At 36.7% G+C, this 23,300-nt stretch overlaps 1 protein-coding gene across 1 annotated transcript in view; it reads right to left on the bottom strand.

Annotated features, from left to right (window-relative positions):
• The window catches only part of RNGTT (RNA guanylyltransferase and 5'-phosphatase), a 168,778-nt gene that overhangs the window by 101,520 nt on the left and 43,958 nt on the right, over positions 1 to 23,300 (bottom strand). Inside the window, exons 10-11 of the mRNA XM_085056366.1 lie at positions 18,771 to 18,842; positions 3,196 to 3,360 (exon numbers count right to left, since the gene is read on the bottom strand). Of these exons, the coding sequence (XP_084912492.1) occupies positions 3,196 to 3,360; positions 18,771 to 18,842 (237 nt within the window). The remainder of the gene's footprint in view (positions 1 to 3,195; positions 3,361 to 18,770; positions 18,843 to 23,300) is intronic.

The following is a 23,300-nucleotide window of genomic DNA, read 5'->3' as shown; positions in this document are numbered from 1 at the left end:
ACTGTGAGCTGGTTTAAGCAAGGAAAGCCAAGAGTTAGACCATTTCCAATAATTTATTTCTGTGCACCTGTACTTCCTGTCCGATGTAATGAAAATAATGTCTTGCTGAAAATCCTAAAATATTAATAGAAATAAAAGGCCAAGATTCAAAGGCTAGGAATATGCAGCATTTAAAGCACTAACCTAAAATTCTGCTTCTTCCACTGACTGCTGCTATCCTTACACAATGGGTGGGAGGACTGGCAGATAGGACCATGTCATCTCCCTGAGTTCTGAGGCAAACCAGTAAAAAAAGAAAGCAAGCCATGCAACAAAAGTGACCAATTACACAAATGTAATGACAAACAGCAAAAATTCAACTTTGCTCAAAAATGTCTAAGAGAACATGGAATTTACATTAAAAAGAAAAATCTCTCATAGAATACATCTGTTCCCAGCTAACATTGAAAGGGTAATCTGTGTTGAATTGATTATAGAGGAAAAAAAATTTAGTGACACTGCTTTCTCTGTCAATATCAGAGTTCAAGAAGGCAACATTTTTAGAGACTCTGAGAACACACAACCTGCTCCCCAGTGATTGTCCCTTTCTTTTGTCTTACCACTAAAACTCAGTCTTACAAAAACAAAGTCCATCCAAACATCTTAATATAACACTGAAGACAACGTTATAAAGATACAGCCCTTATTTCCAAAATCCAAAACCAAATCTCAAGACACAACTAGAAATGCTGCCATACTTTATAACTGTGTTTTAAAAGTGCATTTCATTTCATGGTAAATTGATTTTCAGATTAGAAGAAAATCAGTCAGGATCTAACTCTGGTATTAAAGTTCCAAATCCATATCTCTAAGAACAATTTCATTATTGGATGTATTATATAACACAGCACAAAGTTTACTGCTGTTTCAAGTAATTACTTTCACTTTTTCCCTGAAAATAACTAAGTCTACATGGAAAACACTCTTTTTTTTTCGGGTATAATTAAAAGTTCTAGCCACTTTTTCTGCTATTAAATATAGCCCTGAGACTCCTGGCCTTTTGAGTAATCTTCCTACAGCCCACACAATCTAACACACATTTATTGATACATTATTGTTAATAAAAAGAATGCAATGGAATGTCTTAACCCATACCATAGAAAGGAATGATGGAGGAAGGCTGTGAAAAAAGAGGTCTACAGTATTCCCTTTTGTGAGGTTCAACCTGCATCCTAAAATGCGTTTCCAAAATTGAAGCTTCTCAAAACAAAAATAAGATGTGATGAAGTACGTTGGATCCTTTTCTTGACCCTAAGCAAAACCCAGCTACGTTTAAAAAAGCCCCCAAAAAAAACTGTAAAACATACTCCAAAAATTCTGATTAAACCCATTCTGACTAGGTATGGTGTTTCCACTTTTTCAGCCTTGAATATGCTTGTGGAAATCAGAGATGCATCTTATCTGCGGTTAAAGACTGCTACCTCCATCAATCTTTGAAAAAAACCAAGCCTTGGGGGTGACTTGAGAATCTACATCTTCTCTCAGCAAAATGTACTGGAAAGAAAGTAAGGAAGAAACCCTGGCTCAAAAAACCCACAGCTTTTCTAAAACCATTCAGGGTGTTAATCTTTAAGGATCTTGTCGTGCTTGAACCCCAGCCAGCAATTAAGCACCACAAAGCCACTCATTCTAGTCAAGAAAGGAAAGATCCTGTAAGATCCTTTCTAAAGACGAAAAGATCCAACTCTTCTTGGAAAAGAAAAAACCAAGAAAAATGCCTAATTAAACATAAGGAAAAGATCTACCTAAGCAGGTCCCCCTTGTCATCCTTTAGCATCCATTCAACAGCACCTATCTCTGGAGAGGAATTGATGGATATGAACAGACTTAGAGGACAGAAAGAACTCCTTGTCTTCCTGCAGACCTTGCTGTGCTGTTCACAGAGTTGGCAAACCCTCTCAAGACATTCATCATTGATGCAAGAGAAAGTCTGCTCACTTTTTCAGCTATACTGATGAGGTATTCATCATTACATTTGTTGCTATAGCTGCAGAAATGACTGAATAAAAATAGGATAAAGATCCTTTGGACAAAACTATACTATTTTTAAATAGTTCACTTTCAGAATATGGAAATGCTTCAAAACAATAGTTTATTCTGACCATACATAAAGAAAAATTCACAAAGTTATGATGAATATGAAAATGCAATCCCTCTTTCATTACCTTAAGGAAGTATTACAGGAATCACACCCATCAAGTTCACAGAAGTAATGAAATGAAAAAGGTGTTCTGAGGTAAGTAAGAGCAATAATAATTCTTAGTATATATACTGATCTTTTGAGAATATATTTTTATGAACACTATTCTTTTGAGCAGATATAGGTTTAAAATCTATTTTGAACCAATAATTATTTATCTTAAGTGTTTGCCAGTACTGCTTTAGATAAAACTGCACATCAATACTGGTACTGCTACCTAAAACTCCTTACAGTCATCATAAGGCATACAACCAATTCTCAAATACTGACATAAAACTTCTTACTTATTGAAAACAATTGTCAGATTTAAAGCCTCCTAAGAAGCTTTCTGTTTTAAGAGTAGTACAAAGAACACATTTCACTATGTAACAGTAATTTAAATGAGGACAAAAAAAACCTTATAATGCACATTGCACAAAAAGAAAAATGTGTAACCTAAACTCCACAATGTAGAAGGCTTCAGAGTCTGTCATGATTGCCACTTAAAACACCTACCTCAAACCAACCAAAAAAAAAACCCCAAGAAAAAAAAAAAACCAAAGAAGCCACACCAAACCCAAATATCCCATTATATTAAAAGTGTATAGATATTCTTATCTCAAATATGTTTTTAAGGTGGTGGTAACACAACAGGGCAAAAAATTGTTGACTGAACTGCATTTAAAACACAACCATCTCAAATGCAGATTGTAATGTCCTTAAAGTTTTACCTGGTACTTCAGATTTATTGATATGTTAAAAAACTTTTTTTAAAAGTCTGAGATAAGTAATAAAACAAAAAAACACCACTTTTCAGAATATCCCAAGTTGCCGATCACCCCACAACCATTGCTGAACATTTGGTTAGCTGAACAACTCACTAGAAGAGACAACAAAAATATTGAGGGAAAATCTTTACCTACCACTGTTTTTCTGCCTCCAGTACCGCAGCACGAAACAACTGAAATCAAGCTTACCTTTCTGGAAGTGTAAATGTCGAAAAATGGTTTGTTTCGAACACCGAAAGGTTCCTGTGCTTTGTCGATAAGACCACTTTTCATCTTTTCATGTCGCGGAAATATTATCTCTTTCTCTATACATGCAAGTCGAACATTAAAATCACAGTCTCCAACAGGCTGTCCCTGCAAAGTTACAAAAATCAGTATTAAAATCGAACAACAAATTATTTGAACAATCTAAGTTTTCCTAACACAATATATAGAATCCTACAGATAAATAAAAGTATTATAAAATCACTAAATTTTTCACAATTGTGTGGTTTTCAAGCATTTTTCTCAGGCTGTAAGAGGTTTAATCAAATCAAAGTTCACAGAAAGCTAGAAACCTGTAATATGCATTCAAGCATGTGTGAATTAAATTTAAAAAAAACCTTTAAAGTTAAGTAAAGTAATTTAAACATTCCTTAATTATAGCTTTTATATGAAAGCTACATACTTTTCCAAACAGCTTTCCTCTGAAGTCATTTAGCTCATTTTATTCACAATACTTTTAATGACAAAGCAACAATGAAATTTACAGTTAAGTGAACTCCCTGCTCCAAGTGCAATATATTGAAAGAAAGAAACATTAATTAATGTTCCTTTTTCTGCCATAGAAAATAGAAAAATAGGTGCAGTTGGAAATGTGCCAATAAACAATGGCTACAAAAACCTGCAAGATATTTGATGGCTCAGTCACAAAAAGGCAGTAAAAGCCCTGTGCTAAGCCTCAGCAGCATACTCTGACCTTTCAAGATCTGAAATAAAACAGCAGCTTTATATTGTTCTTTATACATTTGGTGCATTGCACCAGATCAGTATGAGTGTTCAAAATGTGCATTTGTCACATTAGTAACGGCTTGTAATGGGGTTTATTATATTTGGTACGTTAGATATGAGGAAAACATGCTATGGATATCACTAGAACAAAACAAGCAACTGTCAACCAATAAATTCTAAGGCTCCTTTCAATCAGAGGTGCCACTTTCACAGCAGTAAGACACAAAACTCGTAGATTTGCACTGTTAAAAGACTGATACAGCACTGAAAGTTATTTACATGAGATCATCCCTCATTTTGCTACCCCATTCACACAAGAAAACAATTTCAAAACCCATTCCTTTCATGGCCTACAGGGAATAAGCTCATAAAGCCTTGGTTTGCAAATCAGAATTCTTCAAAAATTGAAAACAATGAGCAAAAGAAACTAGGAAGACGTGGGACTTAAATCATCAATAGCAACAGTATAGCTGGGCAGGAGAAGCAGCAACCATGCATCTCCTGTACTAAATGCAGCTAGAAGGAAAAAACTGCTGCTCCAACATGCATCAGAGAGGATCTGAACTGGCCAACTGGAAAGAATGCCAAGAAAATAAATGGCAAAATGACTTTCTGACGAGGCAAAGAGTAAGTATTATCTGAACTGGTATCTCAATTAGGAGAAAAACAGAGTGCCCATTTTAGACCAACATGAATTTAATCAGTTCTTTCTAAACTCATACTGGCTTTCACCAAAACCTTTGTCAATTCCTGCTCCCAAAGGGGCATTAAGTTTGTCTTATATTTCTTTGCTAGCATTAGATCCTACTAGACCTCTATCAAAAGTCCTCAGTTGTTCACAGCAACAGCTTTAAGAATTATGCATTGCTCCCATACCACCTGTAATTCACAGCCACTTTCTTTTAGGACTCTGCTTCACTCTATGTAAGAGCAGGCAGCACAGCCACCATCACTCTGGGGGGAAGCATAAAACAAAAAGTCTGTGACAGATACCATGGGTGAAATGTCTCCTAACCCCTGCTCACTGATCCGTGCTCCTGAAGAAGAAAGCTTAGCTGGCTGTTACTGTTGCCTTCAGTGCTCTCTTCCTTTCCAACATGAAGGTGTTACTAGTAAAGAGCCGTTCAAATTAATAGGAAATTAGAGCATGGAAAATTCCAAGGGCCAGGAGAGTGGTTCACTCTTTATTAATTTGTCACAGAATACAGCAGCATAATCTACAGATTTTGAAGTGCCACAGACAAAATGCTGGAAAAACAATATTTACTTCTGTCTTTCTTTCCTTCCTACTTCCTTTCTTTCCATTTTTTTTCTCCCCTCCTGTATAGCATACTTGAATACTCATCTATACAGTGACTGAGCTTGTCGTGGTTTGCACATCGAATAAGAACACAAAAAACACATCTAAAACCCTGTAACAACTGACCTAATAATTCTTTCCTGGGAAATGTGTACATATATTTTTTATTACTTCAAAGAACACCATAATTCTTTAGGTACATTTCAGCAGGACATAGTGCACATGCTCTCTTTCCTACAGTACCTTTTCCATTCAGCCACATTTTATTAGGAGGTCTGAAAGAGCAAATTAACTAATTAATATTTCATATATTTGAGCTTCCAATAAGCCAATAAGCAGTAATTTAGAAAGCTTTTTTTTACAATAACACATTGAAAAATGTTTTTGTACAGTGATTTAAATTTATTTCCATCACTTAACAGTTAAATTAAAAGCTGAGGCAACTTCATATGCACCATAAACCAGCTGAATCACTTTCTTTTCCTTTAAATATTCCTTTCACTCTTCTCATCTACTTGGAACTAATTATTTCCTGCTGTTCTGCCAATCATATATTTCTATTTTAAAGCTTGTTAAGCAGAAGGGTATATTACAACTGGGTTCCATCACATAAAGGTCAAAGCTAGGTTGACATAAGATTATATGAGACAGGAAAATACAGACAATGCTACTTCTTCATCCGACTAGTAAACTAGGAAGTCAAAGAGTATTTCATTCTCACAAAAGCACTGGGTATTAGCAATAAGAAAATTGGCACACCATTGAATTTGACTCAAGGGCATACTGAATAAAAGCAATATTGGAGGAGAGTGGCTCTTTCTTTGTGATTAGACATTTCCCATAATTACAAAAAATGCTGCTAATATACAACACATTTATCCCAGACATATCCAAAATCTTGAAGTGATAAAATTCTAGCTTTTATCAAATTAGTAGGAGGGTAATGTAGGCTGCAATAAATAATTCAGAGACCTTGACAAAAACAGGAAGAGATTATTTAGTTTATAAAGCACACATTTAAAAGTTGTCAAAAGCCACGACATTGATGCATGTATGATCTAAACTCAGGCATTAAGTAATAGTATGTTTTAAGGCAACAAGATGCTTTATTAATTTAAGCATTCAGATGTTTGAGATTTTATTTTAGTATGTAACTTCTTACTTGTCCAAGAAGGACGAAGGTCAGTACTGCCTCAGAGCATAGTTACTGAAGTACATGATAATTTCTGTTCTAAACATTTTTGACCTAAAATAAGAGTGCTAGCAAAGGGTAGAACAAAATTAACAAGTAGCATGTATCTCCTACCTATGCTAGAAAGTGACACTTCCCTCTCACTGTAAATAAAATGTATCCTAAAGCAAAATATCATTTAGACAAGCCTTAAAAGAAGAGTCATCTCTTGAATCAACACCTCTTCCTCAAGCAGCTGAGTTTTCTTCACCTGTTGAAACCCTGTGCATTGCACTAAGGTCACACCACAGAGTGGGCTTGCAAAATATGGTTTTGATGTTAAACAAAATCCTCCACACAACTTCAAAATGTAAGATGAAATTTCTACTGAACTTTGAAGCCCACCCAGGATTCAAAATTTCTAAATTTAAACTTAGGTTATTTCAAATTAACTTCTCAACAGAAATCATACATAACAAGTCACCTAAGAACCACAAAAAGAAATCCATGTTTAAAAACACTAAAAAACAAGGTCTGAAGCTCATTTAATACCCATTGTCTTGAGCAGATGCGGGAAAGCAATTTATTTGCTGAAAGGAGATTAAAAAAAATAAACAAAGGATAAAACCCAATAAAATTAAAAAATGCCACCACCAAAAAAACCCCACCCAACAAAAGCACAGTCCCTCTAGCAATGCTGCAAATGGGTGCCAAGAGACTGAATTTGGAAAAGTGTAAGGCTGTGTCCCTGCCCTTCACCCAGTTCACAGAGAACAGCAGTGTTGAAGTCAGAGCCTCATGCTACAGCTGGTGAGTAACTCAAATCCCAGGTAACTACATACAGGAAGACGGCAGGAATCACTGAGACACGGATAAAAGCATAACATGATTTCTGTTGCACAACCTGCCTCTCTCTCCACAAGGAGAAAGGTATCCCTGAGGATCTACCATCACCCTCCAGGTTTGTCTCCCTTCCACTGTGTCTCTAAGGTTACCTTGTGGCCACAGCTCAGCAAATTCCATAAGCCTTACATGGAAAGTCCTTTACCTGGATGGATGCAACAAAGACACCATGCTATACAGGCACTAAATTCCATAAAAGTACTTCATATTTGATTTTGGTATTTATCACTTTTTTTTCCCAATGCACCTATAGTAAAAAGAAAAATAATGCCTGGGGCTCTGCACACAGCTGATAACCAGCATGGTCCGGGATAAACTGAGAATATTTATTCTTTTCCTCCATGAGATATGGCTGAAGGCGACCCACCAGCAAAGCATGCTCCATTTGCTTCCCCAGAGCTCTACCTGAGACATGAATAATTCAGCACACACACAGATATACGTCCCATGCACGTCTTCACTTACTGAGCCAGAGCAGAACATATGTCACAACTGTCTTAGCTTTAATGATTTTGAGAGAAGAATAAAGAATAAGCTCAGCCTGATATTCTACCCTGTGTTTAACGTTATTATTGACAATTCAAGGCACCCACAGCTGACATCTGCATTTCCAATGAAAACCCATTATTAGTTCTCCCAACTTCTGAAGACCATGCAGTCTAATATTTTGCATTTTATATTAATGATCTGGCACATATTTCTTCTGACCATGGTTTTACAGATGCTGCTTTTTTTTATATGCATAGCTTTAAAGAAAAACAATCTAAAGGCGTTGTTTGAGTTTCCAAGTAAGATTATTACTACATTCAATCGCCTAAAAGGTTTTTCGTATTTCCTACAAAGTTTCCTTTTTAAAACAGGATTAAAAGCAAAGTATTAAAGAAATTAAAAATTTCATAGAATTGTGACCCTTAAGTTTTTCATTTCTAAAAGGCAAAAGGCGTAATAATATAATCTAAAAATACATTTTCAAACTTCGTGGGTTTTTTATCTCTCAAATATTCAAAATATATATGACAAGGTGTGTTAGTTTTGCTTGGCTCAGTTTTTGGTATTGGGGGGGGCCACAAGGATGGCTCCTGTGAGAAGCTGCTGGAAGCATCCACTATGTCCAGCAGAGCCAATCTCTGATGGCTCTGAAGATAATGGACATGCCACTGGCCAAGGCTGGGCCGATTAGAGATGGTGGTAACACCTCTGTGATAGCACTTTTAAGAAGAAATCAAAACAATGTGAGCACGCAGTTCTTTTTAGCCAGAGAAGGAGGAGGAGGTGAGGACATGTGAGGGAAAACAACATGGAGACACCAAGGTCAGTGGAGAAGGAAGGGGAGAAGGTGCTCCAGGCACTGGAGCCAACAACCCTCTGCTGGCTGTGGTGAAGACCATGGGGAAGCAGGTTGTCCCCCTGCAGCCCATGAGGTCCACAGGGGATGCAGAGATCCACCCACAGCCTGTGGGGAGGTGCCCACACCAAAGCAGGTGGATGCCTGAAGGAGGCTGTGGTCCACCGGGTGTCCCGATGGAGAGAGAGGCCTTGCTCCCAAGATGGAACAGCCTGGCCTTGGAAGTCTGTCTGCACCCTGTGGACGAGGGGCCCACGTTTGGGAGGACTGTCTGCCCGTGGGGGGACTCATGTTGCGGCAGGTTTGGGCAGGCTGCTGCTCGTGAGAGGGACTCACACTGGAGAAGTTCACAGAGAACTGTCTCCTGTGGGAGGGACCCACAGCAATGCAAAAAAAGGACTCCTCTCCCTGAGCAGCAGGAGAAGATCTCAGTGATGGACTGACCAAACCCCTGCACCCCATTCCCCTGCACTGTCAGAGGGAAGAAGGGAGTGGTTGGGGGCAGGAATGGTGTCTTAAGGGCTTATTTTACTTCTCATTAGCCTCCTCCAACTCTGTTAGTAATAAATCACTTTGCAATTTTAAGAGGAGCGTGTTCTGTCCTTGGAGCATCTCCCAGTACCTATCTCAATTCATGAACCCTTTGTGTGTGGTTATTTTTTTTCCCCTCTCCTCTGCCGAGTTGTGGCAGGGGAGAGCGGAGCGAGTAGATGTCGTGGGTGCCTGGCATGTGGCCAGTGTTCAAAACCACGACACAAGGGCAAGGAATTCAGCAGTTTTAAAAGGTGTCCAAAATTTATCTCAGCATCAGTGAGGTACAGCACATTTCAATTGTAATCATACAAACAGTGTGCTGCAGGAAAATAATTACTCTTTATATATTGTTGTTTGGTACAATGGAATATTGCTCTGATTTAACTCAGAACAAAAATGGTTTGAAGAATCAGACCTATTAAAAAGATTGCTTGAGACATGTATTAAATTATTGGTATTTCCTTTAAAAATAACCACTGAAAATAAATTGGAAAAATGTATAAAGGAAAGAAGTTAGTAGCCAATGGATAACACCAAGATCTAACAGAATATAAAAATATAGCTCCATAGGGTTTTTCTTATTAGCAAACATAACTGGAACAAAACAGCAGGACTGTCAAAACAGTAACTAAACAGATATGATCAAAACAGAAAAAGTAGATTGTATTACAAACATTGCTCCCTTCCTTCCTCTTTTTTGACTGCTCAAAATTTTACGCATATTCAAAACAAAAATCATAAAATTAATTGCAAGTGAATGGTAAGTTCGCATAACCAGTGTAGAGGTAACATATACAAAGCAGAATACTTATGATCAGTTGAAGTGACTGAATTATGATTCTCATCACCAACACTCGGCAATAAAGAGGCAGAATTACGGAAACAGGCATCTAGCATGGATGAACACCTAAGCCCTCTCTTTTGACAACAAAGCTCCAGTTAGGCACTGAAAGCTTAGTAGTTGCTATTTTCAGAGAACAGACAACTCAGTCCAGTTCTCTGATTGCATGTACAGTGAATTAATTTAAAAATCCTTCTGAGCCCTCAAAAACAGAACTCAATAAGGGGATTTTACTGGGATGTAAATGATTAAAATAAAAAGGAATTCTCTGCTGTCTAGACTGGTTGCCTCCCCTCAGGTAATCTGAGTAGATGAACTTCCCACTTCAATTACAGAAATAAAAGTTATGGTTCTAATAAACTCTAATTATAAAATAGATGTGTCATTATCACCATAGGATATTTACACACAAAAAGATTGCATATTGGAATATAAGTTTTAATAATTTATTTTACACTGAATTTAGGCTATATTCAAAGCCAAACACAGGATTTTACTGCTTCCGTTTTTTCTAATTATTTTTCCTAGTGCTTGTGTTGCACATAGTATCGAGGCATTCTTACCTTAATTGCAACAGACTCTAGGTGGTCCAGTCAATATTTTCTGTTTCTACTTCTACTCTCTTCACACTCTCTTCCTTTCTATCAGCCATTCACAATGACTTCATAGGAATAACTACTGCTGGGTTTTCACACGGGTGTCTTTATGATAAAGAATTATCAGTCCAGTGAATTAAAGAACCGTGGTAAAATTCCTTCATCTTAAAAACATTATTCAAGGCATTTCATACTTGAAAAGGTTGTGGCACTGATGTTTTTAGAATATAAATCACTTCATAGTATTTAAAATAAAACTGTCTAGTACAGTTAATATGAAGTCTTGTGAAAACTAGAAATGAGGGGGAAGAAAGGTAGTAACAATCAGCACTTATTCTCAACGACTATCTTAGAAAAGGAACCACCTACATTTCCTAAAATGTGATAGAACTAAAAATTAAGTATCAGCTTGTAACACCTGAAGACTTGTAAACATCTATCATTTCAGTACACAATCTGCTTTTAGAGATCTAATTCATTGGGTACAAGGCTGGCTTATGAGTAAGAAATAATGATAAATGTAATACACATTTCAAAAGAAAAGTGGTATTTTTCTTCATATTTATTTTAAATGAGAAATATTTTTAAAAGGATGAAAATATGGCCTTCACATTGTCTCCTAGACCATAACAGTCAGCCAGGCTATTCAAACATATTAGAATCATAGAACGGTTTGTGTTGGAAGGGACTTTAGAGATCATCCAGTTCTAACCCCCTGCCATGGGCAGGGACACTTTTCACTAGATCAGGTTACTCAAAGCCCCATCCAACCTGGCATTGAGCATTTCAGAGATAGGGCATCTACATCTTCTCTGGGCAACCTGCTCTAGTGCCTCACCAAGCTCACAGTGAAGAATTTCTTCCTACTATCTCATCTAAACCTCTCCACTTTCAGTTTAAAGCCATTCCCCATGTGAATGGCTTTAATGTGATAGTGGTAAGTGTGTGCTTTAGTGTGATAGTGTACTATCACTACAGACAAACCCTTGTGAAAAGTCCCTCTCCAGATCTCTTGTAGGCTCCCTTCAGGTACTAGAAGGCTGCAATAATGTCTCCCCTAAGTCTTTTCTTTTCCAGACTGAATAATCCCAATTCTTTCCCAATTAGGCATTGAAAATAAAGTACTAGTGAGGTCCTGCTTTCAATCTTCATAAAACCTATCCCGAATATTTATATTATTATGTTTGGTACATGCTTCTGATTAGCTTTGACTATTTCTTTAGTTCTTTGCCCCTAGAAACAGGAAAAAGATGAGAAGAGACAGGGAGAAAACTAAAAAATTAAATATTGTGGCTAGATTAATTGTAGAGAAGGAGTAATTAAAACTAAGTTAGGGAAATAAGACATTACAACATTTGAACACACTCTCACCGCTTCCACATGACATTTCCACAGTACTCTGTTTTGCCTATAGATTTTTGTTTCTAAATATACTGAACAAGAAAAGCCCCATTTTAGACTTCATTGCCAGTACTTGGAAAACTGGACATGATAATGCAACTGGAAAACCTCCCCCACTGTAAAGTTTTTCACACCTTCCACTTCAGCTGTGATTACTGCCACATTTTTGTGAGATCTGAATATTTGCTTGAGACAGAAGCTGGGTTTAAGTCCACTTGGCAGTTCCTGTGGGAATGACTGTCATAAACTGTGAGCTGAAGGAGACGGATTTTTTCTATTTAAACATAGGTTTCCATAGTGTAACAAGAAGATAAAAAGATACTGCAGCTAAAAAGTGAGGGTTTTCAAAGGCCAAAATCATGAGAGGCAGAAAATTGTTTAACAAAGATACTGAGAAAACCTCTTTAAGGAGACCTCCTAAGAACAGAAATTTTAGTTGTGGACTTTATTCACCAAATTTTATTTAAGGTTTGAAATATCTCAGTTATTTTCTTTTACAACCCAACTTAAACTTTCAGGTGTGACTTTGTATTTTTTATAGCAACTTTCATGGTTTGCTGAAAAAGTATCACATCAGGGTAAGCAAGTAAGAGTTGCTTACAAAGACACAAACACCTCAAAAATATAGAGGATTTAGTATCACTGCAAGTTCTAAAGCTACTCTTGGAAAACTACTTATCCTGTATCTTTCTCCCAGGAAAAACACTTTGTGCTTTTTCCTGACGATTATGCTAGTGATAATCTGCCATTCAAAAAGTTTCTGGTGAGACATGCTTCATGTTAAGGTATAAGAACACTTAGATTCGAGACTAAAACAGGACACGACAGTTAATTAACTCCCTTTTGCTTTCATGTAGTACTCTATTAAGCATTCTTTATTTTGGAAAATGTGGAAAACAGACCACATTCACTGTGATCCAGACTGCCTCCTGGGTTGGGAAAAGGAGGATCAAAGTCAGAGATGTAAGGGAAAGAAAGAAATCATGTTTTTTTCCACACAATCTAACCAGCAAGCAAAACAGTCAAGCTTCAAATTAATTACAACACCAGAGAATGCTCCCCAGCAATAAGTAGCTTATTAGATAAAAAAAATAAGAGCATGAAAATAGCAAAGACATCCTGGTCAGCATGTACTAATTATCACTCTTCAACAGTAATTTACTTTTTGCATGCATCATAGGAAAGAAGACCTTTTTTAAAAAGGGATGCAAAAATGAACACAAATGCTACTTTGCAGTGGCTGTGCACTTTACTGAAACACAAGAAGCAACAGTGAAGAAAGCACAAGTTAGCTGTCTGAAAGTTTATCAAAGAGGTAAGAAGATTTTCAAACTGTGCTGCTCGGAAGTACAAGTCAGGTTTTTAATGATGGATAAAAGATAATCAATGGGGAAGGGGAATAAAGCAAGAAAGACTTTGAAATTACAACTAACTACGATATGTCAATGCTGCTCCACAGACCCAAAAATTTCTGCAGCATCACTCCCTTACTGTGTTGATTCTCCATCCTAAAAGCCACCATTTGTTGCTCTTCCTATACTGTAATGCTGCCCCTTTCAGAATTTCAGATATGGAAATGTGTTACCTGGCCAGGCTGGCCTTGCTCTCAATAAACAGCACGACAAAAACCAGAGGAGGAAGAGAAAGAAAATTTAATACACCTCTCCCAGAGTGACAGCAGAAAGCAAAGCAAGACACAACTGAGTGGATGTTCTGTTTTTCGTTTACCTGACAGCCCTGAGGCATGAAGGAATGAGGTGATATATTCAGATGGTGAGAACATAACGCATAGTAGGAGCACCAGGACAAGAATTTGGATATTTGTTAGATAAGTCTTCAAAAGAAATATTTGAAAGGATGCAAGAGCAAACATGCCCATAGCATCCTCACTTTCCAAAGCATTATTAAAAGCATTTTAAATCTGTATTTTTAGGTGATACCATTTGAAAAAGAACCTCAGAATTAAAATTGAGAGCAGAAGGGTCACTGGCAGCCAAGTGCATTTGTAAACAGAAGAGATGCAATTAAACACATCTCTGAATTGTGCCCCCAAAACTTTCACAGTACACCTTTAAGATAAGGTTAATAGGGTAATAAGTGAGAGACAGCATGGACTGTGAGCCTTACATTGCTTTAAAATGAGGTTTGTAACAGAAAAGTCAGACATGGTAATATTTTACAGGGATTCAAAACAGTTTTCATGCATTAATTCAATGAGCACATTGGCTGTGTGCAGGATTTACAACCAGCATATCTGTTTACCAAGACAAATTTTATCTAATAGCAACAGCATTGCTACACATAATGACAACCAAAGAGATCTTGATCTTGACTTAATTTAATGCACAGAGTATTAGGGAATTTAATCAAAATTCTATCTCCTTTCTAACCCTTTAAATAATTATTCCTTTTCAAGCATTCAGTCTATTCTTACCATTGCAATCTGGTCTCACAAAAACTTGGCTAGAGTTTAAAAATTTAAAGGCCAGGGTTAAAAAGGAAAAGGAAAGTAGTACTCATTTTCAGCATCTTTGCTAAGAATGCATTAATTAGATCCTACATCATGCCAGCGTTAGCTTTTATTATGTAACTAAGGAAAAAAACAGTTGGTTAAGTTTAGTGCCCATACATCTACAAGTAGCTACTGAATATTATCTAAGAAAAAGCTACTCAAAACAAGGTTTTTCAGGAAGAGCTGTCTCCAAGATGACTGGGGAATGAAGACACATTCTTTTGTGGACTGTTTCAGATGAAAAAGGATTTCGATTTACCTGCATTTGTTTCTGGGGCTATTAATTATTCGACTGTCAGCTTCCTCCATTACATTAGAATTATCCACCAAATTATCCAAATTATCCACCAAATTAGAAATTGTAGCTATACAGCTGCAGTTACTTATAATAATGAACTCAACTACATACAGACACACATCAAGAGGCTGAAAAGCAACATGCACTGCAGGGGTTTAGCTGTGTACTCATTAAGACTAAACACTGTAAGGAACGTTGGGTGCTATTAGCCTTTTATGTTCAGAGGAAAATAAAAAATCCAGATTTCATGTGTGTGAAGCTCACAAAGGTGGAAAGGCAGGCTTATTTCACTAGGATACAGCTTCCTTTCTGTGAATTTAATTTTAGCAGGTGAGATGAAAGCAGTGAGACAGCAATGTCATATTTTGAGTTGCTATTAATAACAATCAACGTCATGTTTCAGACTGAAGAAAATCACAATAAAAATATATTTTTTATTCTCCTGAAGAAGCATTTGTTTTTGTTGACAGAAACATATCTTGCAACAAATGGAACGTGTTACGAGCTTCTAGAAACTAGATGTCACAGAAACAGTAACTAAAAGAAGTAGTCAAAGGCTTCCATCAGCATCCCTGAAGACAGGCTTTTGCAGCAGTTATACATGATAAGCATCAGAATTCGATACAAAACTTATCATGGAAAGAGACGATCAAGATAACTGACATGTTTTGCTTAAGAACTCCAGTATAGGTTTCTCCCAATCACTGAAACTCAATTTTTATATTTCCGTCCTCCTAAGACTTTTCCCATATAAACACCTAGAGCAAAACACACACTATATATGTCAATCAGTCTATTTTCTTAGTGTCCTTTGGTTCTTTCTAGAATTCTGCTATAGTTTATTCCTGATATACCACAGCAAAATCAAAAGGCAAGTAACAAGAAGGATTAAAATCTGTAAGAGGTAGGTCCTTGCCCAGTCACTTTCTCTGCATTGTGAACACAATACTTCAGAATGAATATTCTGACAAAGCCAGAAAACTTTGCAATGCTTAGCTAGCAAAATAGGCCAAGCATTTGAGAATATGTTCAGCTAAAAATATCTTAGTTCACGAGACCTGACTAGAACATGAGGTTTGCCTGAGCAAAGGTGTTTATCAGTGGGGTCTGTATGTGCATTTCCCCGGCTGCAAAGTTACATCTCCAAGATCACAGCATGCTGAGTCACTGTGGAGTGAGACAGAGGACATGCTGCAAATCTTGTAACTCTCATGATGGACAGCAAGTACAGTAACTCCATCATTCACCTTCAAGACTCAGCTACCTTCCAGATCAAAACAAACAATGCCAAATTCCAGAACAACCTCTTTTGGGGAATTTTTGGAGTGGGGCGTTGTTTGTTTGGAAGCTGAGGAGGAATGTTCCAGTTTTGAACAGGACCAGTGCTTTGTGTAATTATTTTATTTGAAGATCTGCTAAAAAAATGAACAAAACATCTAACTTACACAACTTAAATAGGAACTTATTCTTTCTTGCCATTTACAATTTACATTACATTTACCTCTCTTGGTGATAAAATTCTGTTGATCATTTCTTGCCAAGCCAAACATCCTTGGGTGCCCGTTTTTATAATTAAGCTTCTAAAATTAACCTAAAACCAGTTGTGCTGTTTAATCTTTGTAGTAGAGCCATTGCTAATGACTTCTTGCAGCTAAAGCCCTGCTTGTACTCATACTGATAACATTATCTTAATTTGTCCTTGACTTAAAAAAATATTACATAGTAACTAGCTCTTCTCTCTCATTCCCAGTGTATTTTAAAACAACAAGCAAATCCAAACAAGCTTTAAAGCACTGCTCAAAAGCAGACTTCTCCTAAACACTGACAACCCTCTGGAAACCCACTAATCATTTTTCCTGCTTGCCAAGTGGGATTCATCATATTAAGTTGGGGTACTTCACTACAAATGAGGGTTTCCTCCCCTTCCACCACAAAAAACAAGTTTAATCAAAATAATTATGGCTTTTGGAAAGTGTTCTTTTGCTAGCATATGCACATCCCAAACTGAGTGACTGTACACTTCTTACTGTACATGTATACAGCAAAGGAAGCCTGACAGCAGTGAACAACTGGTCAGACACAAAAGGAGAGCAGACACAAGGCGAGACATGAAGGTAAATAAACATGGAACCACAGGTAGAGCAACAGGCAAGAAAATGTAAAGGAAAAAAGAGAACTCAGGAGTGGTTACAGAAGACTGTATTTTTCAAAAGATGCTTGCTTAGGGAAAAGTCTTAATTGTAGGAGGGATCCAGGAAACGAACACCTACTTTTCTGAAAAGGTTAGAGAAAGGACATCCAGATACAGAATTAAAATGTGTTAACCAAAAGCTTCTAGTCCTAATCTAACGTGTCTTCTCCACAAACTACTACTTTTAAAAGCAGCTGTCCTAAGTCGCAGTATGACTACACTTCCAAGAATACCAAAGTAATTCCTGGTGACTGGTACCATGCCTACACTTGCAATTACCACTTAACTGAGTGATTGAGCTGAGTGGTATCTTACTCAAGATTGGAGGAGTCAACTGAAAAACTGAAATGCCCTGTGGTTTACTAATAATGGTTTTATCCTGTTAGGAGCACTGAAACAATGTTTTTTTCTAAAAGCATTCACAGATACTAGCATTTTCTCCACAGCTACTGTGACTAAATTTAACTCACTTGTGTGGTTTAACTACAGTAGATACTAAGCCATCCACAGCCACTCAACCCCCCTAGAATAAAATGGGGGGAAGAGAATCAAAAGAGTACAAATGAGAAAACTCAAGGTCTGAGATAAAGAGAGTTTCAAAGCAAAAGCAAAAGCTACACATGCAAAGGAAGCAAAATAAGGAATTAATTTACCACTTCCCATGGGCAGGAAGGTGTTCAGCCATCCCCAGGGCAGCAGGGCTCCATCACACACAATGCTGACTTGGGAAGACAAATGCCACCACTACAAACATCCCTCTTCCCCCAGCTTTATATGTACAGCATGACATCATATGGCATGGAATGCCCCCTTGGTCAGCTGCCCCACCTGTGTCCTCTCCCCAACTCCTTGTGCACTCCAAGCCTACTCACTGGTGCAATAGGGTGGGAAGGGCTTGAGGCTGTGCAAGCGCTGCTCAGCAATAACAAAATACATCCCTGTGTTACCAGCACTGCTCTGTGCTGATTTGCAAATCCGAAACACAATAACATTTGAGCTACTATGAAGAAAACAAAAACAAAAATCTGTAAAAGACACCAGCAAGAGCCCTTTGGTGATATTTAAATCTTTACCATATTTGAAAGCTGACTTATAGAAAACAGGTTTCTTATTTTCAGTACTGTTTAACAGCTCTTTCGTGTGATCACAAAGACTTTATTCCTAGACTCTATTCTCCTTTTCCACAATTTCTGTAATATATTTCCTTACTATACATTTTCCCTATAGCCTGTTCCACCAAGAGATCCTGCTATTGAGGACTTTGCAGAGGACCAGTTGTGTGGTTTCAAACAGAAATTTGAGAAGGAGGTGACAGAGCAGCCTAACAAGTACTGTGAAGCCCTGGTAACAAATACACCACTTACAGGCTGACTCCTCCATCCTCTCTTGATTTCACTGACTAAATAGTTCAAACATGCTCTAGAAATGGGAAACTTGCCAACAGCGTCTAGCAGACTGTTTCAAATGGCCCTTCTTTTTCTTGAGCAAGTGGAAATAACTCAATACGTATTGTAAGGCTGCCTTCAATATTAATTCTGATACATTGCCTGTTATCAAGATACAAAATACTCAAACACTTTTGGTGTTTAAATTTACTCTGAAGCTCTTACTTATATAAGTAACATTAAAACTGAAGTACGAATCAATAACTAATGATAAGCAATAAAATTGAAAGTACTCACATTAAACTTAATAATGTCATATATCAAGTACCGAGGGACAACCTGTCCATTAACCTTGTCGATGATCATTTCCTTAAAAGAAAAGAGAAAACATTGGCATTTATGTCATAAATATAGAAGAAGAATGTTGACACATTTACACTTAGTGCATATACCTGCAAATATGATGCAATCAAACACTGGTCACGTCTTTATTACAAAAAACATTTTACAATAGGTCAAGATTATAAAAATATTATTGTGATCTTTAAAGTCTCCCTTGAAATATTCAATAAAACACCAGGAAGCTATACTACAGCTCCACATTCTGATTTGCAACATTTATATATTAGTTTCCTCACAACTTTCAAAATCTTAAGTGAAATTCATGAGTTTCTAGAAATCTCAATAAGATCTGCAATCCTAAGTCAACCAAGCACTACTGGAAATCTTGCCCACAGTCAGAAGTACAACAGCAAGGATGTTGCTGAAGTACAACAGCATGAATGTGAACAAGCATTCACATTCATTTTCTATGCTCAGGTTGGATCTTTTCATTTTAACAGCATCCTAGGCAGCAATGAGAGCTGCAATTTGCTTGAATGTTCCACTGTGACTAAACAGTATGGCTCCTTCATACAGAAATATCACAGACACCCTCTGTCAGTTACCACTCAATATGTAGTGGCAAATCATGTTGAAAATCATATTGAAAATGGGTCAGGTAGGCAAAGAACATTGATGATCAACATCCAAACACAAAAACATTTCCTGAATTTAATGGTATATAAAAAAAATACATGCACCTTACATGGTGGTGCTTACATCCGTAACTCAGACTTTCTATGACAGGAATTAGACATAGTATATAGAGTTTGATGAACTAACAAGGATGATTGAAAATGGTAACAACCAACCATGCGTAGATCTTTTTGAGAGACAACATTGAAATAGTCACTTCTCTAAATGCAATCCATCTTCCCCAATACCTCCCTCCCCAACCTGATTCTTGGCTAATAAGTTGTATCAGCTAGGGATTTTTTTCTAAAAATACCAAGTCAAAATTCAAAATTCACGCAAACAAGATCAAACAATTGAAAACCATGAAAACAGTTCACTCTGACATGATGAAAACAAAATCAGAAGCTCAAGAATTACTCCAAAAAAGAACATCAACTCAAATTAAAATTACATCAACTCAAATTAATTTTGTTCAGGTAAAGTCTTGCTATGTTAATAGTATTTTTGTCTTACAACCTTTTAATTCCTCTCAGAATTCATAAATGCTACAAAATAAATCCAAAAAAGTCTGATTGATTCATGTAAGATTAATTTTCAGTCTGTAAAACAATAAAGATTCTTGAACTGTACCTAGCATTTAACCATAATATGCTTTGAAAAACAGGCAAGCAGTTCAGTTGTAAAAATATAGATTTATTTTAAAGCAAACACAAAGCTTGAAGCATTTAAAACTAAACTAGAAGACATGAATATGTTGTTCTCAAAACCACTGCAAAACCTAAGTTGCCTACTTAATATTTTGGAATCTGATCTTCTGTGAACACAACACTGAGATGGAGATTGGGATTTCAAAGCCATGTGCAGCATTCACTGGTGTTGTGAATGACTACCCAAGCTCACATTACACATCCTTCCATATAATTTAAAAAAAAACCAAAAACCATTAATCCAATGAGTGAAAACTATTCCTTTGTAACATTACAATATCTTACTCTTATCCCTAAAAATTTAGTGACAGGCACTGCCAAATAACATGAACAAAAAGGTCTACATAGAAGTGATGTAACAAAATGCCATTCCGTTAGTTTCCAGTATTTACATAGGACAGTGGTGAGTTCTCAAAGGAACAGCAGACACAATGCTGCAAATCCTTCCTTGACAATAAATTTTATAACTAACTACAAGAACAGATGGGTACAACTCAAGAGACAGAAGGCATGATATGCAAACTTGAAAGAATACGTAGACATAATGCAGGGGGAAAAAACCCAGGATAAAAAGCCCCACCAGGAATTCTTGATAGTAATCAGGTGAAAAAAATAACAATGAAACAGTGAAACAAAAGAATGACATTGTATTTCTTTAATTTTCAGTTGAATTGGTAGCTGAAACAACTTTTTGAAACACATTTAATTGAGCATGTATTTAGGGTTTAAGGACTCGCTTTCTTAGCATCCATATTCAGAGCCTGAGCCTTGATGCAAAGCTAGCATTTGTATGCGAAACCCTGAAAACATTTCAATGCCTGGTATTACAAGATTTTATGCCTAATTTTGAAAATCTGAATCTCTGGATATTCACTTTAAGAAGAATTATAAAATACAACCAAAAGGACCAGGAACTGTTTTTAAACATCCTTTGAAATGCTCATTTTTAACTTTTTCTCTACTTCAGATATGTAAACATTCTTATTCTACTACTGATCAAACAAGCCTTTTTTCCTCAACCCCTCCCTTCTTTTCTTCCTCCCCTGCCTCCTGTTCTCTTTGACATTCTGAGTGAAATCCCAGCTACCACAGCAGAAAACAATAGCACAATATGCCTTAGAAGATGCGATGACAAATTCCTGCACTGCTCATCTCCATCGTGACAACAACATACCCTGCTCCATTAGTTAAGCCAATACAACTGTCATAAGGCAAAAGCTGTAAAGTGAGCATAAGAATGGTTCAGATTAGAAATGCTCTAAAACATCATTATTTTACAGTCTCATTTCATAATCTTCATTGAAATTATCAGAATTGAAAAATACCCCAGGGAACAGAACCCAGAGGCAAGTTCAGAGTTGGGAAAATGTCGTATGTGAGAAATGACCACAATTAAACTCACTCATTCTGACCCAAGTAATAACTTGATACTATAAGACTATATTTAAGCCAATTTTTAGATAACTAAAAACCTCAACCCAAATCCACTCACATGACCTGTAACATAACATGGAAGTATCCATAAGGCACACTTGCATCCATGCAATTCCTTTCATAGACTCCATGCAGATTTACAGCCAGTATTGTGTGCTTTAAAACTACCTCTGCTAGTCATTATGACCTTTAGCACTTGTCCATTACCTGCTGGTTTAGGTATCCACTTAACCCATGGGCCTGCAGAACAAGGTCCAAATATCAATTAATGCAATGTGATCTGGAAACACTGTGGTGGTGTTACTTTCCTTAATCTTCTGGTCGTGCAAAGCACAGTTGCACAATATATCAGACCAGCAACAGGGCTAAGAGCTTTTTGTTGGACAAGTGCCAGAAGAACAATGCTGGACCAAGAGCTCATGGACTTTTTCCTTGAATCACATCTCTAGCAAGTAACTTGGACTTAAAATAATCCAAAAATTTAATCACAAAGCAAAAGATCTAACTTTACCAGCCACTTGCAGAATGTATTATTGTTGACATTGAGTACGGAATCAGATCTAATAATACATCTGTTTGTTGCTCCTTTTCCTCCTGTGCCTTATCTTACTACTTTATCCATTTACCTATAACACAATTCTAGTCACTGCTGTATTTCAGGAATGAAAATAGCTTTTGTTTTTGCCTTGTTTTTTAAATCAATTTTGTATAAATCTATGTTGCACCAGCTTTTTCAAACTCAAAAAGTTTAAGTTCTGAAATTTCTGAAACAGCTTACAAATAGTTAAGGTCTCTACAGATACAAAAACATAAATAAATCTCTATCTCTCTCTCCACTTACGGAGTTCCTGGCCCTCTTAAGTTTTCAAGCATGAATATTTTATATAAAAATAAAATAGATTAAAAAATTGTATTAAAATTGTAAAATTTATTTCAAGCCTAAGAATGCCTCTGCATTTTCTACTCAACTGTTCCAAAGCTAAGCAGAATGCCAAGAAAGCTGAAAATAGCTATTTCGGTCTTTTGCATGACAGCCAAAACATTTGAACAAAACTCTATGCATTCCTTCAGACAGCACTATGGATACAAAACACTTGGCTTCTAAAGGAATAAGTCATATTATACTAGTCACCTATAGGTAAAATTCAAATTAGCTTTAATGAGCTTTGCAGAAAACTTTCTTCCATGACAGGAGAACAACTGCAACTGAAGAGTTGGAGATGAGCACAGAGTGTTGCAGGAGATCTGCCATCACCCAGGATGTAACTGATCACATAAGAACTATTTGCAAGTAATTTCAGCCTGAAGTGAACCACAAATGCATCTGAAATTCTCAAAGACAACCACATGAAAGGCTTACACCAGAAGCCTTAAAGGAAGTTAATAGTACCCTGAATGCATGGAAATTGCCTTTATGAAAGTTTCATGTATACTGTCATTCTAAATAATGTTAGGGGGAATTATCTAATCTTTTGTATTCTTAAAACCAGTAGTTGTTTTGCCATATGGCACTGATATTTATGTTTTCTTTCCTTCTTTCTCATATTTTTAAGAATACTGTAAAGCAATGCCAATTGGGCCACCTCATTCTATACTTTCATTCCCCAAAAGAGAGAAAGCTACTTCAAGGACAGCAAGTATGAACTACTTCAGCCTGGAATTAAAGAAT

Source organism: Lichenostomus cassidix, chromosome 3 (assembly GCF_008360975.1).
Source record: "Lichenostomus cassidix isolate B80296 chromosome 3, HeHo_3.0, whole genome shotgun sequence".
In the NCBI taxonomy this organism is placed as follows: Eukaryota; Metazoa; Chordata; class Aves; order Passeriformes; family Meliphagidae; genus Lichenostomus; species Lichenostomus cassidix.
The sequence above is the reverse complement of the archived record's forward strand: the minus strand, read 5'-3'. Positions and strand labels throughout refer to the sequence as shown.